At 44.3% G+C, this 26,111-nt stretch overlaps 1 protein-coding gene across 1 annotated transcript in view; it reads right to left on the bottom strand.

The window, feature by feature from the left end:
* The window catches only part of LOC121548327 (T-cell immunomodulatory protein), a gene marked incomplete at its 5' end in the record, with an annotated part of 85,923 nt that extends 65,398 nt beyond the window's left edge, over positions 1-20,525 (bottom strand). The window contains 3 exons of the mRNA XM_045213039.1: positions 9,316-9,410; positions 13,374-13,455; positions 20,467-20,525. Coding sequence (XP_045068974.1) covers positions 9,316-9,410; positions 13,374-13,455; positions 20,467-20,525 — 236 coding nt within the window. The remainder of the gene's footprint in view (positions 1-9,315; positions 9,411-13,373; positions 13,456-20,466) is intronic.
* Between the last annotated feature and the right edge of the window lie 5,586 nt (positions 20,526-26,111).

Below are 26,111 nucleotides of genomic sequence, written 5' to 3' on the forward strand. Positions count from 1 at the left end.
GAGGAAGTGCCATGAGGGTAGCGGTAATGGCTGCTAATATGGCTGTTCTCCCTCTCTGAATCCATAAACATAGTCAACATATTTACAGACAGAGAATAGAGCAGCAAGACAAGAGAGGAGAGAGTTGAGGCCATAAGAAAGTCTCTCAGAGGAAAGTGTATAGTCTTGTGTGAGTATTTACAGGGGATAGACCTCAGCGCAGTATAGCTGGTGCTTCTTTGATGAATCAGTACCACATAGGCTCTGATGTATAACCCTGGTGATGTGGTGCCGCTACATGATAGGGCAGGGGAAGATGGAGTGATATGTATGGCTGCACCAGGAGGGACCGTGTTAGGGAAGAGGGTGCGTGGGAGAGGCAAGTGTTTTTGTCTGGACAGTGTGGGTAAAAGAAATTGGGAGTATGTGTATGAGCTATGTACAATTTGTGCAGGGTACAGGGGGTGAAATGGCGTATCCCTCTTAGGGCTCTTGGTCAGAAAGCCCTTCATACATTCCTACCCAGGTGATTGAAATCCCGCTGAGCCGAGCTCAGACCCATGTCTTTACCAGGTCAGGGCGGGGAGTTAATCGAGTGATGCGTCATTGGCTGCAGAGGTTGACTGGTCTCCTCCCTTTCACAGGGACAGCTGACAATGATAACTTGAAATTATGTGAAAGGTTATGAGTGTTTGGAAGAATGACAGACGGTGACTGAGCTTAAATGATGACTTCCTTTAAGTGAGATTAACGGGTCATGACGATGTTTAATGATCATTAATCTTGTGCGATGAATACTGACTAGTTTTAATGAGGGTTTAATGATTGGCTATGATTATCTAAATACAGTAGTAGTTACGACAGAAAAAGCCATGTAAATAAGTCCTAATGATTTGTTTTGGCCAGGTTACATAGAAATGGGGGTATGAAACCTAAATGGTGTATTTAAACTAATTATTACTGTGTACGGTATCAAACACTACACCGTTAAATGAAACCGCTGAGCCCACGCACGCACATCCACAGTCTCCCAAAAGTACTCTGAAAACACAACACATTTTAGAGCTTAACTGCCACTTAGCACAAAACAAACAGAAACTATGCTAATGCCTACTTGGGATGAAGCTCACCTTGGACACAGCAGTGCACGGACCTTGTATCACTTAAGTGTTCCACAAAATGGATTACGCTGTGTCACTGGTGAGTGGATCCTCAACAGTTGAGTCTGATAATAAAAAGAGGACCTTCTCTGCATCTTGGCTAGGAGTGCTGCTTCACCATCAGCTCTACTCACAGCTGGTCTACACAGGGGAGCAGAAGTCTATCATCAGCATTGTGCTGACTGAAGCGTTACTTGGTTTATTAGACCTCAATGCTTTCTACTGTACATGCAAATCATCCCCATTGATTAATGGATATAATTAGGAGGGGGGTGATGGAGAAAGAAATACAGAAAGAGAGAACAAGCGATTGAGAGAGCGAGAGATAGAGTTGGAGAGAGAATACTAAGAGTACTTTGACTAAAGGGATTTCAGACACTTTTTGAATGGAAGACATCCAGACAAAGTTTATAAATAACCGTAAGGAGCTGCCAGACAGCCTGGGTGCCAGCCAGTCAGTCATACTGTGAGGCGGTGGGTGACTCTAGGAGCTGAACAAACCCTAACCATCCCTACCAGGCTGGCAGCCAGCATACCAGACTAACATACTTTCCTGCACAACAATCCCACTAGATTGCGAGAGAGAGAGAGAGAGAGAGAGAGAGAGAGAGAGAGAGAGAGAGAGAGAGAGAGAGAGAGAGAGAGAGAGAGATAGGAGAGTGTGTGAGAGAGAGAGGAGAGAGAGAGTGAGAGAGGAGAGGAGAGAGAGAGAGAGAGAGAGAGAGAGAGAGAGAGAGAGAGAGAGAGAGAGAGAGAGAGAGGAGAATGTGTTCAGAATACCAACAGGAGGACTGACTGACTGACTGACTGACTGACTGAGCCCCCCAGTGGCAAGGCAGTCTGCTGAGCTGAAGCCTGCTGTAACTGTTCCAGAGCTGCCTATAGAGGCGTGACTGACTGGGGGAAACAGGGAGGGGTGGGGGGTTGGTGGTCCTGGATTTGACAGGAGAAGTGCGGCCATTGTCCCAGTGTCTTTACAGAGATCTCTCTCTGCTACTCTGTCGTAGGTCTGATCCCTCCTAGAAGAGAGCTGCATGTTGGAGGGAAGGGAGGGGAAGTGGGATAGCAGTGGCTGAGTGGAGTCCTCCTCTGATGGATGGAGACAATCATGCTTCATCACCCTGCTGGATCATGGCTCCATCTCCATTCACACGAGTCAGTCTACAGGCCTCCACTTTCAGTCAGCCTCCATTTCACTGTCTCAGGTTTGTCCATCGACACACAGAGGAGCCTAGTCGTACACTGTGTGTCTATCATCTTTCAGTTGGAGGGGGATTCATGTTCTCGTACTCAGACAGGTACCCACAAGCTAAAACATGGATATAAAAATACATGTTCTGGTCTTCAAGGTAAAGACCACTTCTTCGCATCAGGCACATTTAAAAAGGCACATCACATGCTCTCGTCTGTACCGTGACTGACAGAGGAGCAGAGGAGAGGAGGAGAGATGTGACGGTGGAGATGAGAGGAATTGTACATTTTTGCTGCAGGTGTTTGGAGGGGAGAGATCTAGGTCCGGCTTGATCAGACCAGATCTTATAAAAACACACATAAGGTATTCCCCTCACGTCTCCCGATCCTCACCGCTCCTGATTTGGTTAATCAGCATGAGCCTCCACCCACCTACACACTCTTTTCAGCTTAATCAAGCAGGAACCAGAAAAGGTAGTGTCATCCTAGACAACCAGCCTCTCAGTAATGAACTGACTCTGTTAGGGAATTTCCAATTAGTTTTTTTTGTTGTTGCTATTATTATTATTATTATTATAATAATGTTTCCTGGTCATTAGGAGCAACACACCAACAATGTACTTGCCTTTGTTGTGTCACTCAAGCAAAAAAAAATAATGTTATGTCCCCACAAACAGACACTTTTCCCATATACAGCATTAACAGCAGTTTGGGATGTTTAGAATTTACTAACTGTCTAAATCAGCAAATATTGTCCATATCAGGAAGTGAATGACTATCACATACATCACAACAATGACTCAAAAGCCATCCTCAATCTAGGCCAACACCCAAAGAGGAGCAAGAGACAGACACCGCCTTACAACAGATGTAAAGTAAACGTTCCAAAGTCAAATAGGACACGCAACACATTGAGCGCATGTTGACGGCATCAGTATTATTTATTTTACAGCAGGTGCAGTGTGTGGAAGAGGAGATCATGCACGAGGCAACTACCCAGGTAATACGCGTGGTACAGTCAGGAAAGCCTGCATTAGTAGACTCATAAGGTCACAAAACCTTGAGATCATTTGAAGGTCAGGCAGAGAAGCCAAGCACATTTTGATAATGAGGTGAGCATGAAGCCTAACATACAATCCCACGTTATCATTTAAATGAAGTTGTTAAACACTACTTCTTGATATGTGTGTAATCATTCAGAGAGGTGACCAATTTTTAAATGTTTATAGAGTGCCCTAAGCAACTCACTTAAATTCTGAAATTAATTGGATCAAAAGGTAAATGGATTATACATATATCACTGGAAGAGGTGACAGTGCAGACAAAAAGCCACGATGATCTTATTAATCGAGAAAAATATGATGGTGTTTTCTCCTCCAAGGTAATTCAATATATTTGATGGTGAGAGGGAAGCAGCAGGCATACAAATATCATTTTATCAATCCCAGAGAAATCTCAGCGTCCAACACAGCACACACACACACCATTCTCCTCGTCACATTGTTTACTAAAGCGAAAAAAGCGACAGTAGTAGCAGGTTCCCACTCCTATCGATTCGCCACAGCGGGAGCGATGGTTCATTAGGCCAAGAAATTAAAATTTCAGAAGCCGCGGGGAACGGCAGACGAGGTGTCATTATATCCATAGAGAACACAGGCGTCGCCGTGGGACAACATGATCAAAAAAACATGCATCCAATGAACTCCCTGCTTTATGATCCGCAGTGAAAAACGATATCGCTCATCACATTATCTCTGCAAAGCCATTCCAGTTCATTCACAAGACTGCATATAGCGAGCAGCTGTTTTGTTCTTTGAATTCCCATGGAGAGCAGCCTATTATTCTGATTTATACCACAGTATTGTTGTATACTCCTTTCTGATTGGCTAAAAGGGAATTTTAGAGTTGGCATTAAAACCAGATATATGGGACAGCTGGAAAATATATAGGCACCTTTTGAAGTACTTCTAACAATAAGCCCTTTTTACTGTTCTAAAGCACTGTGCCATGCAGACCGTACTTGCTACAATGTTACAGAAAGTCAAATCAACAACCACACAAACTGAAATTGGATACATTCTAAACGCAGGTCCAACGAGGAAAAACTTGGCTAACTAGGATTCATTTGTTTTTGGAGACATATTTTTTGCAGCATCTGATGACCTAACGTGGTGAGTGCTTTACATTTTTGTCCGGTCCATCAATGAGTACGGTTACATGCACACAATAATGTGATTATTGTGGATAAATCAGATTAATGCAATAGTTCGATTAAAACGTTTACATGCTTTGCAAGGAGAACAATTTCCCTAATAATCCTGTTTACATGGACACATCTGAAATCAGGCTACTTGATGTCACTCTGATAAACGCAGTAAATCGACAATCAAAATAAACGCTCTACCACAGTGACAGTTATTTTTGTTAAGCATATCTTTTTGAGTTCGGACATATAAAGTTTGAATGTGGAAACTATTTCTAAAACGTATACATTCAGTTGTTCCGAACTCACTTCACTCGCGATAAAGAGGGAGGTTCGCTCAGCTGGTGACAGCACATGAGCAGATCAAACACACCACTGGAACGCCGATTAAGGTGTTTATATGTCCTAATAATTGTACTCAATGCTGCAGTCATCATGCAAGTGGCAATATGCTGTCAAATCCTCCCACATGTTTCTACACTGAAAAAAAATATAAACGCAACATGTAAAGTGTTGGTCCCATGTTTCATGAGCTGAAATAAAAAACACCAGAAATGTGTGCAACATTTTTTTTAAATCCCTGTTAGTGAGCATTTCTCCTTTGCCACGATAATTCATGATAATCCCCATTGAACAGTATTTCTGTCTGTAATAAAGCCCTTTGTGGGGAAAAACTCATTCTGATTGGCTGAGACTGGCTCCCCAGTGGGTGGGCCTGGCTGCCAAGTGGGTGTGCCTATGCCCTCCAAGGGACCACCCATGGCTGTACCCCTGCCCAGTAATGTGAAATGCATAGATTAGGGCCTAATTTATTTATTTAAATTGACTGATTTCCTTATATGAACTGTAACTCAGTAAAATCTTTGAAATTGTTGCATTTATATTTTTGTTCAGTATTGTTTGACCAGCTGTTTTCAGCAACTGGTATTGTTGAATTCGGTTGATATATTGGCAGATTTGCTAGCAACAAACAATTTAGCTAGCTTTTAGCCTAGTGTTTCATTTGCAATGTGATCTCCTCTACTGTAATGAACAATGTCCTGACAAGAGAGCAACTTTTCTATGCCAGGTAAAATTGTGCATCATCAGCTCATTGTTATGGATGTATCCAAATAACTGCCACTAGAAAACAGCTTAAACAAATGCAAATGCAGCTACTCTGCTCTTATTCTGGCTGCACTGTTTGACGTGACTGTGCTAGCTATAGATGGCTAGCTAGCAAGCAAGCGATAAGAACATTGCCAGCCATCGTGGCAACCGAATAAAAATAACGAATGACTGGGTCACGTCTCTGGCAACGGACTAGCAACCAGGTTTGGTGGGATGATAAAAAAAGTATCAACGTCATTTCTATTCAATACCAGTAAATGTGTGCTTTAGTATTGTTTTCTTTGGAATTTGTGGTAATGTATAAGCGGGATAAACGCATCCGCTCTGTACATTACCTTGGAAAAATGAACTCCATGGAGGGACTCCGCTAACCCGTCGTCCCACTGCGTCGTCCATTAATTCCAAGGTAATGTACAGAACGTCAGCGTTTATCCCTTACTTAAATTATGTACACTACCGTTCAAAAGTTTGGGGTCACTTAGAAATGTCTTTGTTTTTGAAAGAAAAGCAATTTATTTATTTTTTTGTCCATTAAAATAACATCAAATTGATCAGAAATACAGTGTAGACATTGTTAATGTTGTAAATGGCTATTGTAACTATAAACGGCAGATTTTTTATGGAATATCTACATAGGCGTACAGAGGCCCATTATCAGCAACCATCAGTCCTGTGTTCTAATGGCACGTTGTGTTTGCTAATCCAAGTTTATCATTTTAAAAGTTTGTTTTGCGGGTACTATTTAATGAAGCTGCCAGTTGAGGACCTGTGAGGTGTCTGTTTCTCAAACTAGACACTAATGTGTTTGTCCTCTTGCTCAGTTGTGCACCGGGGCCTCCCACTCCTCTTTCTATTCTGGTTAGAGCCAGTTTGCGCTGTTCTGTGAAGGGAGTAGTACACAGCGTTGTACGAGATCTTCCGTTTCTTGGCAATTTCTCGCATTGAATAGCCTTCATTTCTCAGAACAAGAATAGACTGACGAGTTTCAGAAGAAAATTATTTGTTTCTGGCCATTTTGAGCCTGTAATCGAACCCACAATTGCTGATGCTCCAGATACTCAACTAGTCTCAAGAAAGCCAGTTTTATTGCTTCTTTAATCAGCACACCATTTTTCAGCTGTGCTAACATAATTGCAAAAGGGTTTTCTAATGATCAATTAGTCTTTTAAAATGATAAACTTGGATTAGCAAACACAACGTGCCATTGGAACACAGGACTGATGGTTGCTGATAATGGGCCTCTGTACGCCTATGTAGATATTCCATTAAAAATCTGCCGTTTCCAGCTACAATAGCCATTTACAACATGAACAATGTCTACACTGTATTTCTGATCTATTTGATGTTATTTTTGCTTTTCTTTCGAAAACAAGGACATTTCTAAGTGACCCTAAACTTTTGAACGATAGTGCATGTAATCTAGGATGGACTTCTGTATATCGCATGTCACATTTCTCTCCTGATAGATTTAGAAATGCAGAGATTTTTTTAAAAGTCAGATGTTACTAATTTTTAACAATTGAGGCCAAAATAAAATGCTTTCTAACACAAATGTGAATAATAAAAAAAAAATGCAAGTCTGTGTGTGTCTAAAGCACTGCGCCATGCAGACCGTACTTGCCAAGAGCAAAGAAAAGAGAGAAAGAGAGCATATTTCATTGTCCTGTGATGAATAAAGAAACACTGAACAGGTGTCCCTGAGACAGAAAGAGAGAGAGAGGGGAGGCAGAGCTGGTGACAAAGCTGGTGACAGAGCACACCCACGTTTCACCATGTCACAAAGACAGAGGGTATCTATGGATGGCACCTGGTGCTACCGTGCCCTGTGTCTGGCTGTCTCAGACTGATGGCCTGACTCTTTCACAGTGGAAACTTGGCAGTGTGTACATATGATTCAAGCGGTGGCGTGGAGATAATGGCCATGTCCTCTTCCACTCTCCTATGCATCAGGTGATGTGGGCTTGGCTGGGATTCAACTCAACTGTTTGTTCCCACTCACGTCGTGAGTCTTCAGGTGACTGACAGGCCATCCAAATGGATCAAGAAGACGTAGGCTACCTAACGCTGTACATACACACATTCACAAGCACACACACTCGGCTCGACTAACTCTTCTATTCAGGACAGCGTTCCCATGCTGGAATGGTGCCAGCAGCATGGCAGGATGCTGAGAAGGCAAAGTAATAACAAATCAGGCAGCAGGAACATAAATGTTATTTATCGTCCTCCCAAAAATAAATACAAAGATAGAATCCGACCAGCTCCAGATACTGTCAAACCTCGGGACAAAGCGTTGGTTATGCAGTACATGAAAACGAAATTAATTACAGTGTGGTGCTCTGGGCTGGGAGAGGGGGAGGGGAGGTGGAGCTGTACGGGCCAACCCATGTACCTTCCCTCCCCCCACCTCCCCCCTCCGCGTTGGAATTCCTTGCACATCCCTAGGCGCTTACTCATGCCTCCTCAGACAATCCGCCGTGCCCCTCTCCATGTTTTATGGATGGGCTTTCCTCCCGGCACGCCGATTAAGGGACAATCGAATCCTAGACCACCACCCGGCCCACGGATCCCCGTCTCTGGAGGAATGGCCGGTTAATGGCTCCATTAACATGTCTGGATCCTGTCGGAGCGGGGACACTGACTCCTCTCCCGACCACGGACACAGAGGGCAGGGTGAAATCAAACCTACACTCACATGAGAGATACTAATACTTCACAGATTTGGGGTGGATTGGATTGGTATAGGTCTGGATGGATATGGTAGGTAGATGTATGGAGTTCCACCTATAGGAGAAAATAGCCTATCATTTCTCATGCAGCAATTCAATGAGACCCAGTGTGCTGTGCTCATATTCAGAGGGTGTGTACACATGCAGTGTGAGTGAATGTAATGGACAGCCTCTGTAAACAGTCTAATGAGTGTGAAGCTACATGTTTACGCTGTCAATAAGCAGCAGATTAGCGTGATAGAGAAAACACAAAGCGAGATCAAATGGCCTCAATCAGTGTGGGAGAGAAGGCAGGGGAGCCATGTCCCTGCACACACAGACACATCTGTACAGAAGCATACACACCTGCAGGAACATACCGGTAAACGCACCTACACAGACAAAGATCCCAGACACTGATTGAACAGAGCATCTCCTCCTACCAAGCTTCTAATCCAATCATGTCATGTAGCCTGCGGTCAGAGGGAGCTACACAGGCTAGCTGGGAAGAAATGAGCAGGAACTCAGTGGCGCTCCCCACCCCACTGGGTTCAGTCCGAGAGAGAGAGAGAGAGAAAGAGGGAGAGATATATACAGTATATAACGAGTGGGGGAAGAGGATGATGGAGAGAGTGAGTAAAGATAGAAGTAGCTAGCTAGAGGAAGCTAGAGGAATCAATTCATCTCCTGGGGAGGTAGTAGTTATGGGGGAGAGTGGTTCTGAGACTAATAGACGGGAGTCAGACAGAGGTGGAGAGGTGGTGGTGCAGGTATTGGCTGTGTCACTCTTCTCTTCTAAAGGACCCCTGGTGTTTACAGCATGACCAAGAGGCTCATGTCTGAAAATAAAACTGATACTCAAAATGGCAGCTTGTATAGGACGAAGGCAGGGCTAGTATAGTTTAGTTTAAGGATAGAGCAGGCTTTGTGGTCTCTGTCAGGTTTTAATGGAGGAGTACTGTACCTCAGGTTCCCCGGGCTTAGAAAGGTAGATGGCACTCCTCTGGCATACATCGTCCAGACACACTGGGAGAAGGTGGTCCTGGAACCCATCTCCATCTGGAAGAAAACGAGAAAGACATGAATAAAACAAGATGCAACAAAAAGCAGGATGATGGGAAAACTGAAATGAACACAGAGACAGAACAACGGAGGGAAGAGTAAAAACATTTAATCAGAGCATCGAGGAACGAAAGAGCGAGAGAGACAGATAGGGGGAGAGAGAGAGAGAGAGAGAGATGACAGGTGGCGAGTGAGTAAGGTAAAAGGTGAATGATGGAGACTAATACAGTAGTTTCACAACCGGAGCGAGCTTGTCAGTCTTTATTCTGTGTTATCATCCGCTGACCAGTAGGACGGCACTGGCTCCCACTGATGAAGCACATTACTATTCAGATAGACAGCGGGAGAAGGAAAAGACACAGAGAGAGGGAGAGGTGGATGGAGAGATAGAGGAAGAGAAGAAAGAGAGACGGCGAGAGACAGAGGGAAACCGCAGTGACTGGTGAAGCTATGATGCAGGGTGACACCCCCATTGGCATTCATAGGATACAACACCGGACCAATAACTGCAGAGAAACCCAGAGATTACACACTCTCCACTCCTCCACACCTCCCGTATCACCCTGGCCCAGGGAGCCAGCCTGCGGACAGACGCATTACAACCCCCCGGTCTGTAATCTGATCTGGACCCTGCCATGCAACCAGAACTGGGTGGGGCTAAGGAGGCTCTCTCTCTGTGTGTGTCTGTGTGTGTGTCAATGTGAAAAGTTAGGACCCATTTTATTTGTGTGGGTGTGTGCGTGCGTGCGTGACGATTAAAGAGAAAACGATGTATGAGGTGTTATCCTTGAGGACGACCATTAAGTATTTTAGACTTCCTTACCATGACACTGATACCAATGTAAAAGCTAAGAATAATATGTGTTACTATTTTGCCTCTCCAACGCTGCTCTCAAAAGAGGCAGACAAGATGAAGTGTAGCACGAGAACATCGGAGAAATATCACACAAAATAATGCATCACAAATACTCCATTCATATTCAAAAAGCATTACCTGAGAATACTCTCTGCACACGCACCACTCTAGCTCTACCACAGAGCTGTCACTGTTAAGACACTAATAGAGGTGAGGAAATCCTACGCGTAGCGTTCAGGTTTAAATGTCACCTCAGATGTACGCTAGAAGTCCCCTGTAGCTCAGTTGGTAGAGCATGGCGCTTGCAACGCCAGGGTTGTGGGTTCGTTTCCCACGGGGGGGGCAGTATGAAAATGTATGCACTCACTAACTGTAAGTCGCTCTGGATAAGAGCGTCTGCTAAATGACGAAAATGTAAATGTACATGAGCTACTTCAGCTCTGAAGTGCACAAATCATCATGTCATCAATGTAATGCCTCTCCCTGCATTAGCCGCCAACTCTTCCTGTGGTCCTTAACTGTGCGGTCTCGATGAATGAATTATGCATTGGGCGCTGTCGCTTTGAGAAATGCAATTACAGCTACGATAAGGCAGATGGAATGTTTTGTCTGGCGTATGTTGTTCATGCATTAAGATTATGGTGGCATGGCTATAATAAAACAGGAGCCTTGTGACAGAAGTTTTGCACCAGCAGATGCAGCCGTTAAACTGCGGTTTACTTCTAATCCAGTCATTCTAACGCACGGGTCAAACTCATTCCACGGAGGGCTGAGTGTCTGCGGGTTTTCACTCAAACCTTGTACTTGATTGATGAATTAAGGTCACTAATAAGTAAGGAACACCCCTCACCTGGTTGTCTATGTCTTAATTGAAAGGAAAAAACAAAAACCTGCAGGCCCTCCATGGAATGCTTTTGACACCCCTGTATAATGAGTCTTTGGAAGAAAGGCTAATCTTACAATAGTTGGTAATACTGAAAAACCACACCATGAATGCGTATGCATGTGGATGTAAAATGGAAACAGCCCAACATTATATTACCTTTATCACTATTTGAAAGCTTCTAGATTCATGTTATGGATGAATTGTTGATGATGTAGTGAGTAAGGCAATAGAGGGTGTGTGTGTGTGTGTTGGAGAAGCGGTTTAGGAGGAAGGTCACTCCTGTATCTGCGATCTATCACTGAGGTGTAGGCGAAAATTGAAAGCTTGGAGTGTGATCAGAATAATTCCCACTCCGAATCAGGCAGACGCGTCACGCTCCTCGCTTTCCTTTCTCCCTCTCTTTATTCATCCCTCTCCCAGCTCCATCTCCCTCTGTTCTATCTGCACACATCCAGCTTTTCTGTGCTCTTATTTCCTTTTAATTTCTCGCACATTGAGTCTTTGAAGCACCTAGTCTCCTTCTCTTTCATTCCTCTCCCGGAGGTCATATCCCCCCCATCTCCACAGAACAGGTGCTCTGAATCCAATATATATTTTTTAATTAGGTGCTGATATTCAAATCGGCACCAAAAGCTCTCGTTCGACTCAGGGGAACAGAAGTGAAATCAAGGATAACGTGCTTTGAAGATCAGCGCAATTAAGCTCTTTAAACTCGTTGCAGGCGTTACAGACGTGTGCTGGCTTTTGCGCCCGGTGTTCCTGCCTACCTGGGTTGATGCAGTGACAGGGGCCATGTTAGCATCATGATGCCCTTGGTGACTGGTAGAGGCCTACCAAGTAGATGCTGCTACAATTGAGCATAGTTCTCCCTGCACTGTGTTAGGGATCTTCCATCCCCTCCCCAGGTACTGCCATGTCAAAGACAATCTCATCTAAAGCAGGCCAGAGCTCCACATTGTGCTCCATCGATCTAATAATCAGTTAGCAGCAACCTCACCTCTGATTTTTTACTTTATTGGCAGAGACGAGCAAATATATGCATGCGATTGTGTATGTGTGTGTGAGAACCTTTTCAAGTGCAAGCGAGGACAGAAAAAGAAAATAATGAATTCTGAGTTATTAATAGAGGGGTAATGAGAGGGCAACATGGAGTAATTGGGAGCTACCAGTATGAGAGCCAACATTCAACACTCACTGTGTTTCATACTATGAATGGTCAGTCCGTCTTGATTCATTAGTCACCCTTTTCCATTTAAACAGTATCACCTGCACAGCTGATCAAAACAGTGAAGCGTCACATAAACAAAACAGCGGCAAAAGCAAAGACGCGTTCCTCCGGTTCCAGGTGACCCTTAACCTCCAGAGCCTGAAACTGTAAAAGCATTGACAAGATTTATCCCTCTGAATCTTTAAGGAAAGTATTTGAGCATCATCCTCTTAGCTGTGTGACCTCGAGGAGTGAATCTTCCTAAAACTATGGTAACAGCTTGAAGTGACATTTCCAAATTGAAAAGATGACTACAAAAAGATTAACGAAGAAGTGAAAAGTTATTGTTTGCTCAGATAAGCTTGAGATTTGAACAAAAATGCCAAGTACGTCTGAGATAAAGAATTAAATACACACAGAAAACCACATAGGTCATTTCCCTTGATATTTCCCTGGGCTCATGAATCATTTCCATTTTGGGATGGGATGAGCAAATGTGTACTCTAAATATTTGACGACACCCCTGACCGTTAAAATATTGATTTTAGCAATGATGTGTATGCATGTATGTATTTGTTTGTCTGTGTGTTTCATCCAGTAAAAATGTAACAAGTTTACTTAGAGTGGATTAGATTAGAACCCTGTGGTTGATCTAGTAATCCATTCTGAAGATGTTGTCCAGCCACTTTGTTTTGGACCTATTTCAACTTTAAGATTACAACTAATTTACTAGGACTGGGATTTTACTTCAGCTCCCAAGCCAACAAACTTCTGAACAACGAGTAAAGCTGAGACGTTCTAACCAGATAAGATGTTGGGAAACTCTGTGCTCTCTCTGTCTGGGAAATGCTATTAGAGCAGAGCTGTTTGAAAATGTCATCCCCAAAGAGCACAGACAGTTACGTTTAGGGGCCTTTGAAGACAGACACAATTCCTGATACTGCGAAAGAGCACTGATGGAACTGGGAGTTTAAAAGACCGAATGAGAAAACACGGAATGAGAAAACTCACCAAAGTCGACAAAAGAAGACTGGCCAACTTTCTTGACATTTTCTGGTATACTTCCGAGCTGGGTTTTGGTGAAGTTCCCATCCTGAAAGAAAAAGTTCAAATTAAACTTAGAATGACCTTTCCTTTGAGATTTACATTTTACATTTTACATTTTAGTCATTTAGCAGACGCTCTTATCCAGAGCGACTTACAGGAGCAATTAGGGTTAGTATATACAGTACCAGTCAAAAGTTTGGACACACCTACTCATTCAAGGGTTTTTCTTAATTTTTTACTATTTTCTACATTGTAGAATAATAGTGAAGACATCAAAACTATGAAATAACACATATGGAATCATGTAGTAACCAAAGAAAGTGTTAAACAAATCAAAATTAGATTCTTCAAAGTAGCCACCCTTTGCCTTGATGACAGCTTTGCACGCTTTTGGCATTCTCTCAACCAGCTTCACCTGGAATGCTTTTCCAACAGTCTTGAAGGAGTTCCCACATATGCTGAGCACTTGTTGGCTGCTTTTCCTCTGCGGTCCAACTCATCCCAAACCATCTCAATTGGGTTGACGTCGGGTGATTGTGGAGGCCAGGTCATCTTATGCAGCACTCCATCACTCTCCTTCTTGGTCAAATAGCCCTTACACAGCCTGGAGTTGTGTTGGGTCATTGTCCTGTTTAAAAACAAATGATAGTCCCACTAAGCGCAAACCAGATGGGATGGTGTATCGCTGCAGAATGCTGTTGTAGCCATGCTGGTTAAATGTGCCTTGAATTCTAAATAAATCACTGACAGTGTCACCAGTAAAGCACCCCCACACCATCACACCTCCTACTCCATGCTTCACGGTGGGAACCACACATGCATAGATCATCCGTTCACCTACTCTGCGTCTCACAAAGACACGGTGGTTGGAACCACAAATCTCAAATTTGGACTCCAGACCAAAGGACAGATTACCACCGGTCTAATGTCCATTGCTCGTGTTTCTTGGCCCAAGCAAGTCTCTTCTTATTATTGGTGTCCTTTAGTAGTGGTTTCTTTGCAACAATTTGACCATGAAGGCCTGATTCACGCAGTCTCCTCTGAACAGTTGATGTTGAGATGTGTCTGTTACTTGAACTCTGTGAAGCATTTATTTGGGCTGCAATTTCTGAGGCTGGTAACTCTAATGAACTTATCCTCTGCAGCAGAGGTAACTCTAGGTCTTCCATTCCTTTGGCGGTCCTCATGAGAGACAGTTTCATCATAGCGCTTGATGGTTTTTGAGACTGCACTTGAAGAAACTTTCAAAGTTCTTGACATTTTCCGTATTGACTGACCTTCATGTATTAAAGTAATGCTTATTTGAGCTGTTCTTGCCATAATATGGACTTGGTATTTTACCAAATAGGGCTATCTTCTGTATACCCCCCCTACCTTGTCACAACACAACTGATTGGCTCAAACGCACTAAGAAAAGACATTCCACAAATTAACAAGGCACACCTGTTAATTTAAATGCATTCCAGGTGACTCCCTCATGAAGCTGGTTGAAAGAATGCCAAGAGTGTGCAAAGGGTGGCTACTTTGAAGAATCTCAAATTGACTGGTACTGTACATAAACACAAGTTGCCAGAGTATTTCAAAACTGAACGATGGACAGAGTGAAAGGACAAATAGCATGGTACTTTAATTGTGTGGGCAGGCAAAGTGGGTGACAGGGGACACAGGGGGTGACAGGGGACACAGGGGGTGACAGGGGACACAGGGGGTGACAGTGGAACAGTAGAAAATTGCAGCGAGGGCAACAGCAGGGAAGGAGCAGGCATGATCAGCCTGACGTTTGAATTGACTTCAGCTCAGTGGTGTGCTGAACTAGAGCAGCTCCATGCAGTTAGCAGTCATGCTAAGAGTCAGCCAAAGGAACAGACAGTGCTTTGGTCTTGAATACCAAGAGAGAAAAACATACGCTCACACACATGCAGACCCACAACGGCCAAACTGCAGCCTACAATCCTAACAAAACAACATCCAGTTGCCACTCTCACTGCCAACATCAGTTGTTAGCACAGCAGGCACCAAAATATAATAAATAGTCTGCGAGAGATTACACAGGAGGAGCAAAAATGACTGTATAATTCAAATATGGCGCTATACAGTATGCAAAAATGTGCACCCTCCCCTTGCAATGATAATGGCACTGAGCCTTTCAAAAAAAGTTTTATGAGATTGGAGAACACATTAGGAGAGATCTTAGACCATTGCTCCATACAGAATATTTCCAGATCATTGATATCCTTCGGTCTGTGGGCTGACTGCCCTCTTCAATTCAAAGCACAGGTTTTCAATGGGGTCCAGAGACTGAGATCAGTGTTTGTAATATTATTTTATATATAGTCTTTTTTTCTCATCTTTATCAAGGGTGCCACTAATTTTGGAGGTGACTATATGTGATACACTCTCATATAAATCTTGATGGCTGTGCTTTGAGATACAAGCTGGAATAGTCTCTATACAAATGGTTTTTCTATTTACCGTATATAAATATGTCAGGAGTGTCAGTGCGTTTGTGTGTTCTTACTAAACTCTGGGCTCTTGGGGGACTGGTGTCCAGTGACCCACAGTGACATTCATTAACACAGAGCTCTCAGTGGACCCTGACGCAAGGCCCCAGACAGCAGGAACCCTCTCCTGTTACCACGTAGAAGACCCTCTGGCCTTTACACTCCAGCCAGAGGGAACATGCTGCACCCAATAACCATGCAGCTAGCTACATACAGTGGGGAAAAAAAGTATTTAGTCAGCCACCAATTGTGCAAGTTCTCCCACTTAAAAAGATGAGAGAGGCCTGTCATTTTCATCATAGGTACACGTCAACTATGACAGACAAAATGAGGAAAAAAAATCCAGAAAATCACATTGTAGGATTTTTTATGAATTTATTTGCAAATTATGGTGGAAAAAAAGTATTTGGTCACCTACAAACAAGCAAGATTTCTGGCTCTCACAGACCTGTAACTTCTTCTTTAAGAGGCTCCTCTGTCCTCCACTCGTTATCTGTATTAATGGCACCTGTTTGAACTTGTTATCAGTATAAAAGACACCTGTCCACAACCTCAAACAGTCACACTCCAAACTCCACTATGGCCAAGACCAAAGAGCTGTCAAAGGACACCAGAAACAAAATTGTAGACCTGCACCAGGCTGGGAAGACTGAATCTGCAATAGGTAAGCAGCTTGGTTTGAAGAAATCAACTGTGGGAGCAATTATTAGGAAATGGAAGACATCCAAGACCACTGATAATCTCCCTCGATCTGGGGCTCCACGCAAGATCTCACCCCGTGGGGTCAAAATGATCACAAGAACGGTGAGCAAAAATCCCAGAACCACACGGGGGGACCTAGTGAATGACCTGCAGAGAGCTGGGACCAAAGTAACAAAGCCTACCATCAGTAACACACTACGCCGCCAGGGACTCAAATCCTGCAGTGCAAGACGTGTCCCCCTGCTTAAGCCAGTACATGTCCAGGCCCGTCTGAAGTTTGCTAGAGTGCATTTGGATGATCCAGAAGAGGATTGGGAGAATGTCATATGGTCAGATGAAACCAAAATATAACTTTTTGGTAAAAACTCAACTCGTCGTGTTTGGAGGACAAAGAATACTGAGTTGCATCCAAAGAACACCATACCTACTGTGAAGCATGGGGGTGGAAACATCATGCTTTGTGGCTATTTTTCTGCAAAGGGACCAGGACGACTGATCCGTGTAAAGGAAAGAATGAATGGGGCCATGTATCGTGAGATTTTGAGTGAAAACCTCCTTCCATCAGCAAGGGCATTGAAGATGAAACGTGGCTGGGTCTTTCAGCATGACAATGATCCCAAACACACCGCCCGGGCAACGAAGGAGTGGCTTCGTAAGAAGCATTTCAAGGTCCTGGAGTGGCCTAGCCAGTCTCCAGATCTCAACCCCATAGAAAATCTTTGGAGGGAGTTGAAAGTCTGTGTTGCCCTAGCGACAGCCCCAAAACATCACTGCTCTAGAGGAGATCTGCATGGAGGAATGGGCCAAAATACCAGCAACAGTGTGTGAAAACCTTGTGAAGACTTACAGAAAACGTTTGACCTGTGTCATTGCCAACAAAGGGTATATAACAAAGTATTGAGAAACTTTTGTTATTGACCAAATACTTATTTTCCACCATAATTTGCAAATAAATTCATAAAAAATCCTACAATGTGATTTTCTGGAATTTTTTTCCTCATTTTGTCTGTCATAGTTGACGTGTGCCTATGATGAAAATTACAGGCCTCTCTCATCTTTTTAAGTGGGAGAACTTGCACAATTGGTGGCTGACTAAATACTTTTTTCCCCCACTGTATAGAAACACACTAGCAGGCTGGGATACACATGGCTCAGTTGTAGGTTCTGCCAGCTTCTTGCAACCCAAACAATACCACATATGCCCCGTTACCTTAGAACATGAGGTCTCAAAAAGATAACTTCAAATACTTTTCTAAAACAGGAGTTGCTTTAGTTTTGAAACCATAATGTGAATGCAGCGGGACTTCCCTCCCTGCTCCGTGACTCTACATGATGTGGCATAATAAATTGTGTATTTGGCACAGAAATAGGGGAGATAGGGCAGATATTGGGGGCTGTAAAACTCTTCCCCTCTCCTTATCTCCTTCTCCCTTCTGGAGCAGCAGATGTGGCCTGGCCCGGTAGGAAAGTGGAGGCCTGCCGAGCGATCCATTAGTGATTTATGGCATCTGAGAATAGTTTCAGCGAGAATACAGAAAAAAACATCCCGTTCATTCACTATTCTTCCTTTCTGCTTGTGCTTATATATTACCTGGCAGTCAGACAAAAAGTAAGCAGCTTTTCAGACTGAGCGAGCATGTGAGCGTCTCCCGCCGGCTTTGTCAAAGTGTCCGATTCAAAACCTGCCCATCCTTCACGACTCTCTCTCTCCGTCAGTCAGTACCCACCTACAGAGCAGCCATGGCATGGCAGGCGCACCGCTCCGCAGCGTGGCTAAGCTGATTGAGTCTGTGTTACGTTACACAGTGATCATCAGATTGAGTCTGGGGTTGACTCATGGAGCATCTATGATGGTGTGTTTTGAGAACACAGACATCTGGATGGTTGAATCTGTTCTAAACACATGGAGATGCTCTGACTGAGTGTGTTTGAACTCACAGAGGCGGTTTTGATTGAGTGTGTGCATTTGCGTGTGCGAATGCATGTGTGTGTGGACCGATTGCAGTCGTGCTTTAAAAACAAGAAAATCGAGTTGTGTGATTTCCTCATGGTGCCCATCTGATTGGGAGTTTTAAATCACACACACAGATCATAAGATGCAGTCAGCATTAACCATCTATAGAGTATAGTGGGGGAGATCTAAGTCTTTGTGATTGACTGTGGTGGCCTACTGATTAAGCATTTGAGGCACTGAAGCCGTTCCTGATTAAAATCTGTTGTGTTGCCTTTCTGATTGAGGAGCGCTGATTGAAGTGTGAAGATCCACGGACTACGGCAGCAGGTTCACGTTTACACAGAGCGCTTTTGGTGTGTCTCCCACGCAACGATGTGCTTTTCGAATTCACTTTACTGCGACTACTGAGAAAACAAATCAAAGTATCAAACAGCTAATGCTTTCCCTGCAAGTTTGTTTAGCAGGAACGGCTCCTTCAGCTGGTGAATTGACAGATCATATCAGGTATTAAAGTAAATGGGTTGCCCACGGCTTAGCATTAGCTAATGAAAACATCCCCTCTGCCTTTGCATTCTCCACAAACAGAGGCTGTTCTTGCGTAATCAGAAAGAAGAGCAGAAGGATGCACAGGGAGTCTTCGGAGAGGAAAGAGAAAGTCATTAAAATGAAGTGTTGAAATGGGTGAAAGCACTGGCCTGTAACCTACGGCTGTTAAACGAAAGACCACTCAGTAAAGGCAGCAGCCAGGGATTCCTGGGGTCTTACACAGAGGAAACCAGGAAATGAGTCCCTGGTGTGTGTCTGTCACAGGGTGTGTGTGCGTGTGTTACGTCGGTGATAAATCATGGACACACTTCAATAACTCTGTTGCCACCAATCACTGGTGCATTCTATAATCAACCCCAAAACCAAACTCCTCTTTCTCCCAAAATAAGTCACAGAAACAAAAAGAAGAACACCAACAGGAACGGGTAAACCGGCTGGATGAATCAGATGGGATTGGTGAACTCACCTCTGCTTTTAATCACCAACCCAATTATCTGCTGCTGTACTGTCTGTCTGTCTTTGGCTGGTGCACTGTGCAGTGTCCCTACAGGCTGAGGTAAAGCAGCACGGCCCAGGGAGCACAGGGGAGATGACCTCCATAAAAATAGATTATTAAAGCACTGTCAGAGAGGTTCCCTCCAGCTCAAAGACAGACCAGTGGCAGCATTGGAGGGGACAACTCAGCAGGAGATGGGACATCCACAAAGGACCTGTACTGAGATCCCTGAGTGACCTTTAAAACAGGGTCCATCTACAGTACTGCACCAAATAAACTATTTCTCTGTTTTTCTCCCCTGCTCCCCGTTTTCATCCATTTTGCCCTCCTTCCTTTCACATGTTTCATATCCCTGCAACCTCAACCCTTCCCTCCCACTCTCTCTTCTTCACAAAAGGCGGGTGCCCTGCCTGTGCTTTGTGAGCCTCCGCATCCTGAATTTTAAAGACCCTAAAAAACCTGAACTGACTGTACCAGTGCAGTTGCAGAATGCAAACTACCACAACAGTGGAAGCCTGTGGATTCGCCGAATACAAGCTACCAAAAATAACGTATCTCTGAAATGACTGTGCTGTGAGAGAAAAAACTACATTGACATTTTAGTCATTTAGCAGACGCCATTATCCCGAGTAACTTTTAGTAGTAATTATGATTAAGTGCCTTGCTCAAGGGCACGTCGACAGATTATTCACCTAGTCTGCTTGGGGATTTGAACCAGTGACTTTTCGGTTACTGGCCCAACGCTCGTAATCGCTAGGCTACCTGCCACACCAACTCAACTCTACCCATGTTTTCACTGAGTATAGATTGCCATTGTACACAGAGACAACATAAAAGAAAAATGTGATTGTGTCGTACCTTATTAATCCACGTCTCGAAGCCCAGAACATTGCCATCTTGGGTTGTGAGGAACAAATCTGAAAATAGAATGAGAGAAAATATGTTATTATTCACTGGGAGCCATTTCCCTAGCAGAACCAAAGAAAACCAGAGACAAATGGAACCGTCTGAGGCCTACGTGATTTTCACAGAGGTGAACAGAAGCGAACAGTATAAATACAGAAGCTATAGCAACCCTTGACTGCGCAGTAAAAAAGGTTACGTAGATTTGCTTGTGGAGCCGGAACGGCTGATGGGAGCAGGAGCCTCTCTCCTGTTTCTGTAGTGTAAGGCAGCTCACTCTTGGATTGCGTCCTACCTGATGTACAAGTACACCCCCTGGAAAGGATGCTAGTCTATCGCAGGTCCTTACCCCCAATCTATCTCCTTAATGCTGAGTGCCAAGCAGAGACGGATCGGGTCCCATTTTTACAGTTTGTGGTATGACTCGGCCGGTGATCGAACTCCCAACCTTCCAGTCTCAGGGCGGAAACTCACACTAACCACAAGGCCACTGAATTAGTTGGTTTCTGACTGTGCAGTGCTGTTTAACAAATTGATTATACTGTGTGTTCAGCTACAGTCTGTTTCTCCTGCATTTTACTGTCCAATCACACATCAGTTCACATTGTGAGACTGGCAGGCCCAATTGCCAGAGACAGAAAAGATGGGAGCATGATGGAAAGATGGGAGCATGATAAAAAGATGGGAGCATGATAAAAAGATGGGAGCATGATGAAAAGATGGGAGCATGATGAAAACAGATGAATATGGTCCTCCACCTCCGGTAAGTACATGTGAGCCTGCTGCATAGCCTTTACATTTGTGAATATACTTTGAGCAGTCAGTGTGTCAGTGTCTTTTGCTCTTTCACTTGGAATTCTGTGTTGACATTTACACTGTACAAAAAAATAAACGCAACATGCAACAATTTCGAGTTAAAGTTGCGGTGGATACTGGTCGGGTGAGGTTGTGTTTCTCTAGAGGGAGGTAAGCTTGGCTTCTTATATGGTGTCGAGTAAAGCTTAAACCATGTATTTAGATTGTAGGTAGGTATTGTAGGTAGTTTATCTAGGTAGTTATTGTTGGTTATTGTAGGTAATTATTGTAGGTATTGTATTCCGATGCTGTCACAGTCACTAGCCCATTCAAGCTTAACATCCTTGTCATTTATCGGCCTCCAGGTTCCCTTGGAGAGTTCATCAATGAGCTTGACGCCTTGATAAGTTCCTTTCCTGAGGATAGTCCTCCCCTCCTGCTCCGTGGCTTGACGACTCATTGCGAGCTCACAGAAGAGGGCTCTGGGCAGCCGAGCGGAAATGGAGGAAAACTAGACTCCCTGCGGACCTGTCATCTTTTCACTCCCGGCACTCTACATTCTCTTCCTCTGTTTCCACTGCTATAGCCACTTTCTACCACTCTAAATTTCAAGCCTCTGCCTCCAACCCTAGGAAGCTCTTTGCCACCTTCTCCTCCCTGCTGAATCCTCCTCCTCCTCCCCCTCCCTCCTCCCTCTCTGTGGATGACTTCGTCAACCATTTTGAAAAGAAGGTTGATGACATCCGATCCTCATTTATTAAGTCAAATGACACCGCTGGTCCTGCTCACACTGCCCTACCCTACGCTTTGACTTCTTTCTCCCCTCTCTCTCCAGATGAAATCTTGCGACTTGTGACGGCCGGCCGCCCAACAACCTGCCCGCTTGACCCTATCCCCTCCTCTCCAGACCATTTCCGGAGACCTTTTCCCTTACCTCACCTCGCTCATCAACTCATCCTTGACCACTGGACATGTCCCTTCCGTCTTCAAGAGAGCGAGAGTTGCACCGCTCCTCAAAAAACCTACACTCGATCCCTCCAATGTCAACAACTACAGACCAGTATCCCTTGTTTCTTTTCTCTCCAAAACTCTTGAGCGTGCAGTCTCTAGCCAACTCTCCTGCTATCTCTCTCAGAATTACCTTCTTGATCAAGACTGGTCATTCAACTGAGACTGCTCTTCTCTGTGTCACGGAGGCTCTCAGCACTGCTAAAGCTAACTCTCTCTCCTCTTATCCTTCTAGACCTATCCGCCGCCTTTGATACTGTGAACCATCAGATCCTCCTCTCCACCCTCTCCGAGTTGGGCATCTCCGGCGCTGCTCACTCTTGGATTGCGTCCTACCTGACATGTCGCTCCTACCAGGTGGTGTGGCGAGAATCTGTCTCCGCACAACGTGCTCTCACCACTTGTGTCCCCCAGGGCTCAGTTCTAGGCCCTCTCCTATTCTCTCTATACACCAAGTCACTTGGCTCGGTCATATCCTCACATGGTCTCTCCTATCATTGCTACGCAGACGACACACAATTAATTTTCTGATAACCAGGTGGCGAATCGCATCTCTGCATGTCTGGCAGACATATCAGTGTGGATGTCGGATCACCACCTCAAGCTGAACCTCGGCAAGACGGAGCTGCTCTTCCTCCCGGGGAAGGACTGCCCGCTCCATGATCTCGCCATCACGGTTGACAACTCCATTGTGTCCTCCTCCCAGAGTGCAAAGAACCTTGGCGTGACCCTGGACAACACCCTGTCATTCTCCGCTAACATCAAAGCGGTGACCCAATCCTGCAGGTTCATGCTCTACAACATTCGCAGAGTACGACCCTACCTTACACAGAAAGCGGCACAGGTCCTAATCCAGGCACTTGTCATCTTCCGTCTTGATTACTGCAACTCGCTGTTGGCTGGGCTCCCTGCCTGTGCCATTAAACACCTACAACTTATCCAGAACGCTGCAGCCTGTCTGGTGTTCAACCTTCCCAAGTTCTCTCATGTCACCCCGCTCCTCCGCACACTCCACTGGCTTCCAGTTGAGGCTCGCATCTACTACAAGACCATGGTGCTTGCCTACGGAGCTGTGAGGGGAATGGCACCTCCTTACCTTCAGGCTCTGATCAGACTCTACACCCAAACGAGGGCACTACGTTCATCCACCTCTGGCCTGCTAGCTCACCTACCTCTACGGAAGCACAGTTCCCGCTCAGCCCAGTCAAAGCTATTCGCTGCTCGGCACCCCAATGGTGGAACAAGCTCCCCCACGACAGCGGAGTCACTGCCCACCTTCCGGAGACACTTGAAACCCTTTCTCTTTAAGGAATACCTGGAATAGTATAAAGTAATCCTTCTTCCCCCACCCCCCATAAAAAAAAATATATATATATAAAAATAAAAGTGGTTGTCTCACTGGCTATCATAAGTTGAATGCACCAATTTGTAAGTCGCTCTGGATAAGAGCGTCTGCTAAATGATGTAAATGTAAAAATGAACAGTGGAACTACTATTTTCCTGTTTTATTTTCTTACATAATATACATATTTCAGTGCTCTTCTTTTTACCTTCGCTCTGCAGCAATTATTCTACATTTTTCTCTCAATTTATTTTGAAATGACGCTGCACATTTAGAAGCAACTTCCAGTCTGCAGAAAAGCTAATTGTAAATTAACTAATGGTAGTGATTAGCCCTTGGGCTTTGTGTGGGGTCCCTGTTTAGCTCAGGGCTGGGGAACTCTGCAACAACACTAAGAAAGAAGAAAAAAGGATGGAATAACAGTTATTAATTAATCTATTGTGTGACATCACATGCAAGACAAAATACTAAATTAAACTTCTCAACACGTCTTGTAACATTATCAGGGTGGCAGAAAAAAAAGCCTGCAGGGTCCAATGTGTCTTCTCCCTATAGAAATAAGCTAGTCACAATAAGTGAAAAGCAGTTATATTTTGTGCACTGTAAAAGACAGCATGATAATTCAGATGGTGTCTTCCAATTCCAGTAAGATATTAAACTGATTTGTGGAGTTGAGTGCTGTCCTTTTCCCTTAAGTCAATATTCCTATTCCACTCGTGCAGTGTCTGCTTCATACCGCCCATGGAAATCCAACATCTAACAGTGATAAGCCTAAGTGTGGCAAAATGGAAGTCACATAAAGAAAACTCCACACAACACATGGGCCTTTAGTCTGCCTTCATGCAGGCAGATGCCCTTTTCATGGAAGGGAGCAATAATCTCACCCACAGAGAGGCTGCTTTGATCAATGGTCTCACTGTGGGCAGTAGATACAGAGGGGAGTGGGGTGGAGAGGTTATCCATACAGACAGATAGAGACCTTTGGAGACAGACACTACTATACATTTCATAGCTGCTGAGGGAACCGCAGAGTTTAGCTGCATTCTCACTTTGCATGAGTCTCTCTCTCACTCCGTCTGTGCTCTTCAGACGTGTGACCCATGTGGAGTGTGTAGCCTCCTGCAGTCTGCTGATGAGGAGTAAACAGGTTCATTAATCAGGCTATAAGGAAGCTCTCCCCAGCTAGCGGTGGGTGTCTATCTGCCTGTCTGATTAGAGGGGGCATGGACGAGGCAGGTGAGCTCTCCACATCACTGAGACATCCTGTAAACACTTACAGCCCCCAAGGGACACTCCTCCTCCTCTCCCTGGTACATAGTAACGGACATACTTCAGTGGCTTTATAAAGACCTCTGCCCAGTAAAATAAAAACGGCTTTATAAAACTTCTTCCATCACTTGGTTTTACACAGTTCTACGTGTATAACACTTTTTACAATGGCACCACTATTTGAGTAAGAGGGATATCAGGAACACCCAGTAGTAGCCAATATAACACAATATAAATGGGATGTGCTCCCACCCATCCAGGACATCTACTAGAAACAGTGCCTGAGGAAGGACCACAGCGTTATCAAAACCCCCACACACCCCAGCTACGAGCTGTTCATTCCCTTCCCGTTGGGAAGACGGTATATCAGAGCATGAGGTCTGATACCAACAGGCTCAGAGACAGTTTCTATCTACAAGCCATCAGACTGCAGAACACTTGAGCTGGTCTGCCCACCTGCTCTGATTCTCCACATCTTAGCACACATGCACTCATACCCACACATCACAACTGCTGCTACCAGACTCTTACTATGATTGCCAAATACTGCACAATTTAAAATACTTGCCCTCCAATCCCCCCTTCCCCATGTGTAAATATTGGTCTATAAATTGTGCCTTCCTGTATTATACTGATGCTAAAATGTTTATTCCATTCTACTGAGACATTTACTTTATGTTTGAATTCTTATATTTTATTATTTCTTATTGTTGTTGCATTGTCGAGAAGGAACCTGCAAGTACCGTAAGCATTTCGTTAGCTGTATACCATGTGTATCCCCTACGACTAATAAAACTTGAAAATGTGGTTGTGACAACACAAATTGTAGATAATATCATGACAGGATTTGATCAATTCCATTACGCATGGAAAAGTACTGACGAACATAAATAAATGCCATGGTAAAATGTTCCAATGTATTTATATCAAAGTGAAAGGATTTGGAACTTGTGCCCATCTTCTGTCTGTGTTACGACAGTTGTGAAAGCTGGAGTTAATTGAAAGTCAGTGAAGACGGCAGTAATTACTGTACACCTCTACACAGTGATAATGAGAGTGAACTATGTGGCTTGTCTTCACAACAACTTTCTCATGCCATGTATTAATAATAGGCCTATATCATACTCATTAGAAGTCTCTATAGACAGACGGGTTGCCTCCCTCAATGTATCAATGTTCCGGCTTA

The sequence above is a fragment of the Coregonus clupeaformis genome, unplaced genomic scaffold (genome assembly GCF_020615455.1).
Source record: "Coregonus clupeaformis isolate EN_2021a unplaced genomic scaffold, ASM2061545v1 scaf0074, whole genome shotgun sequence".
Lineage (NCBI taxonomy): Eukaryota > Metazoa > Chordata > Actinopteri > Salmoniformes > Salmonidae > Coregonus > Coregonus clupeaformis.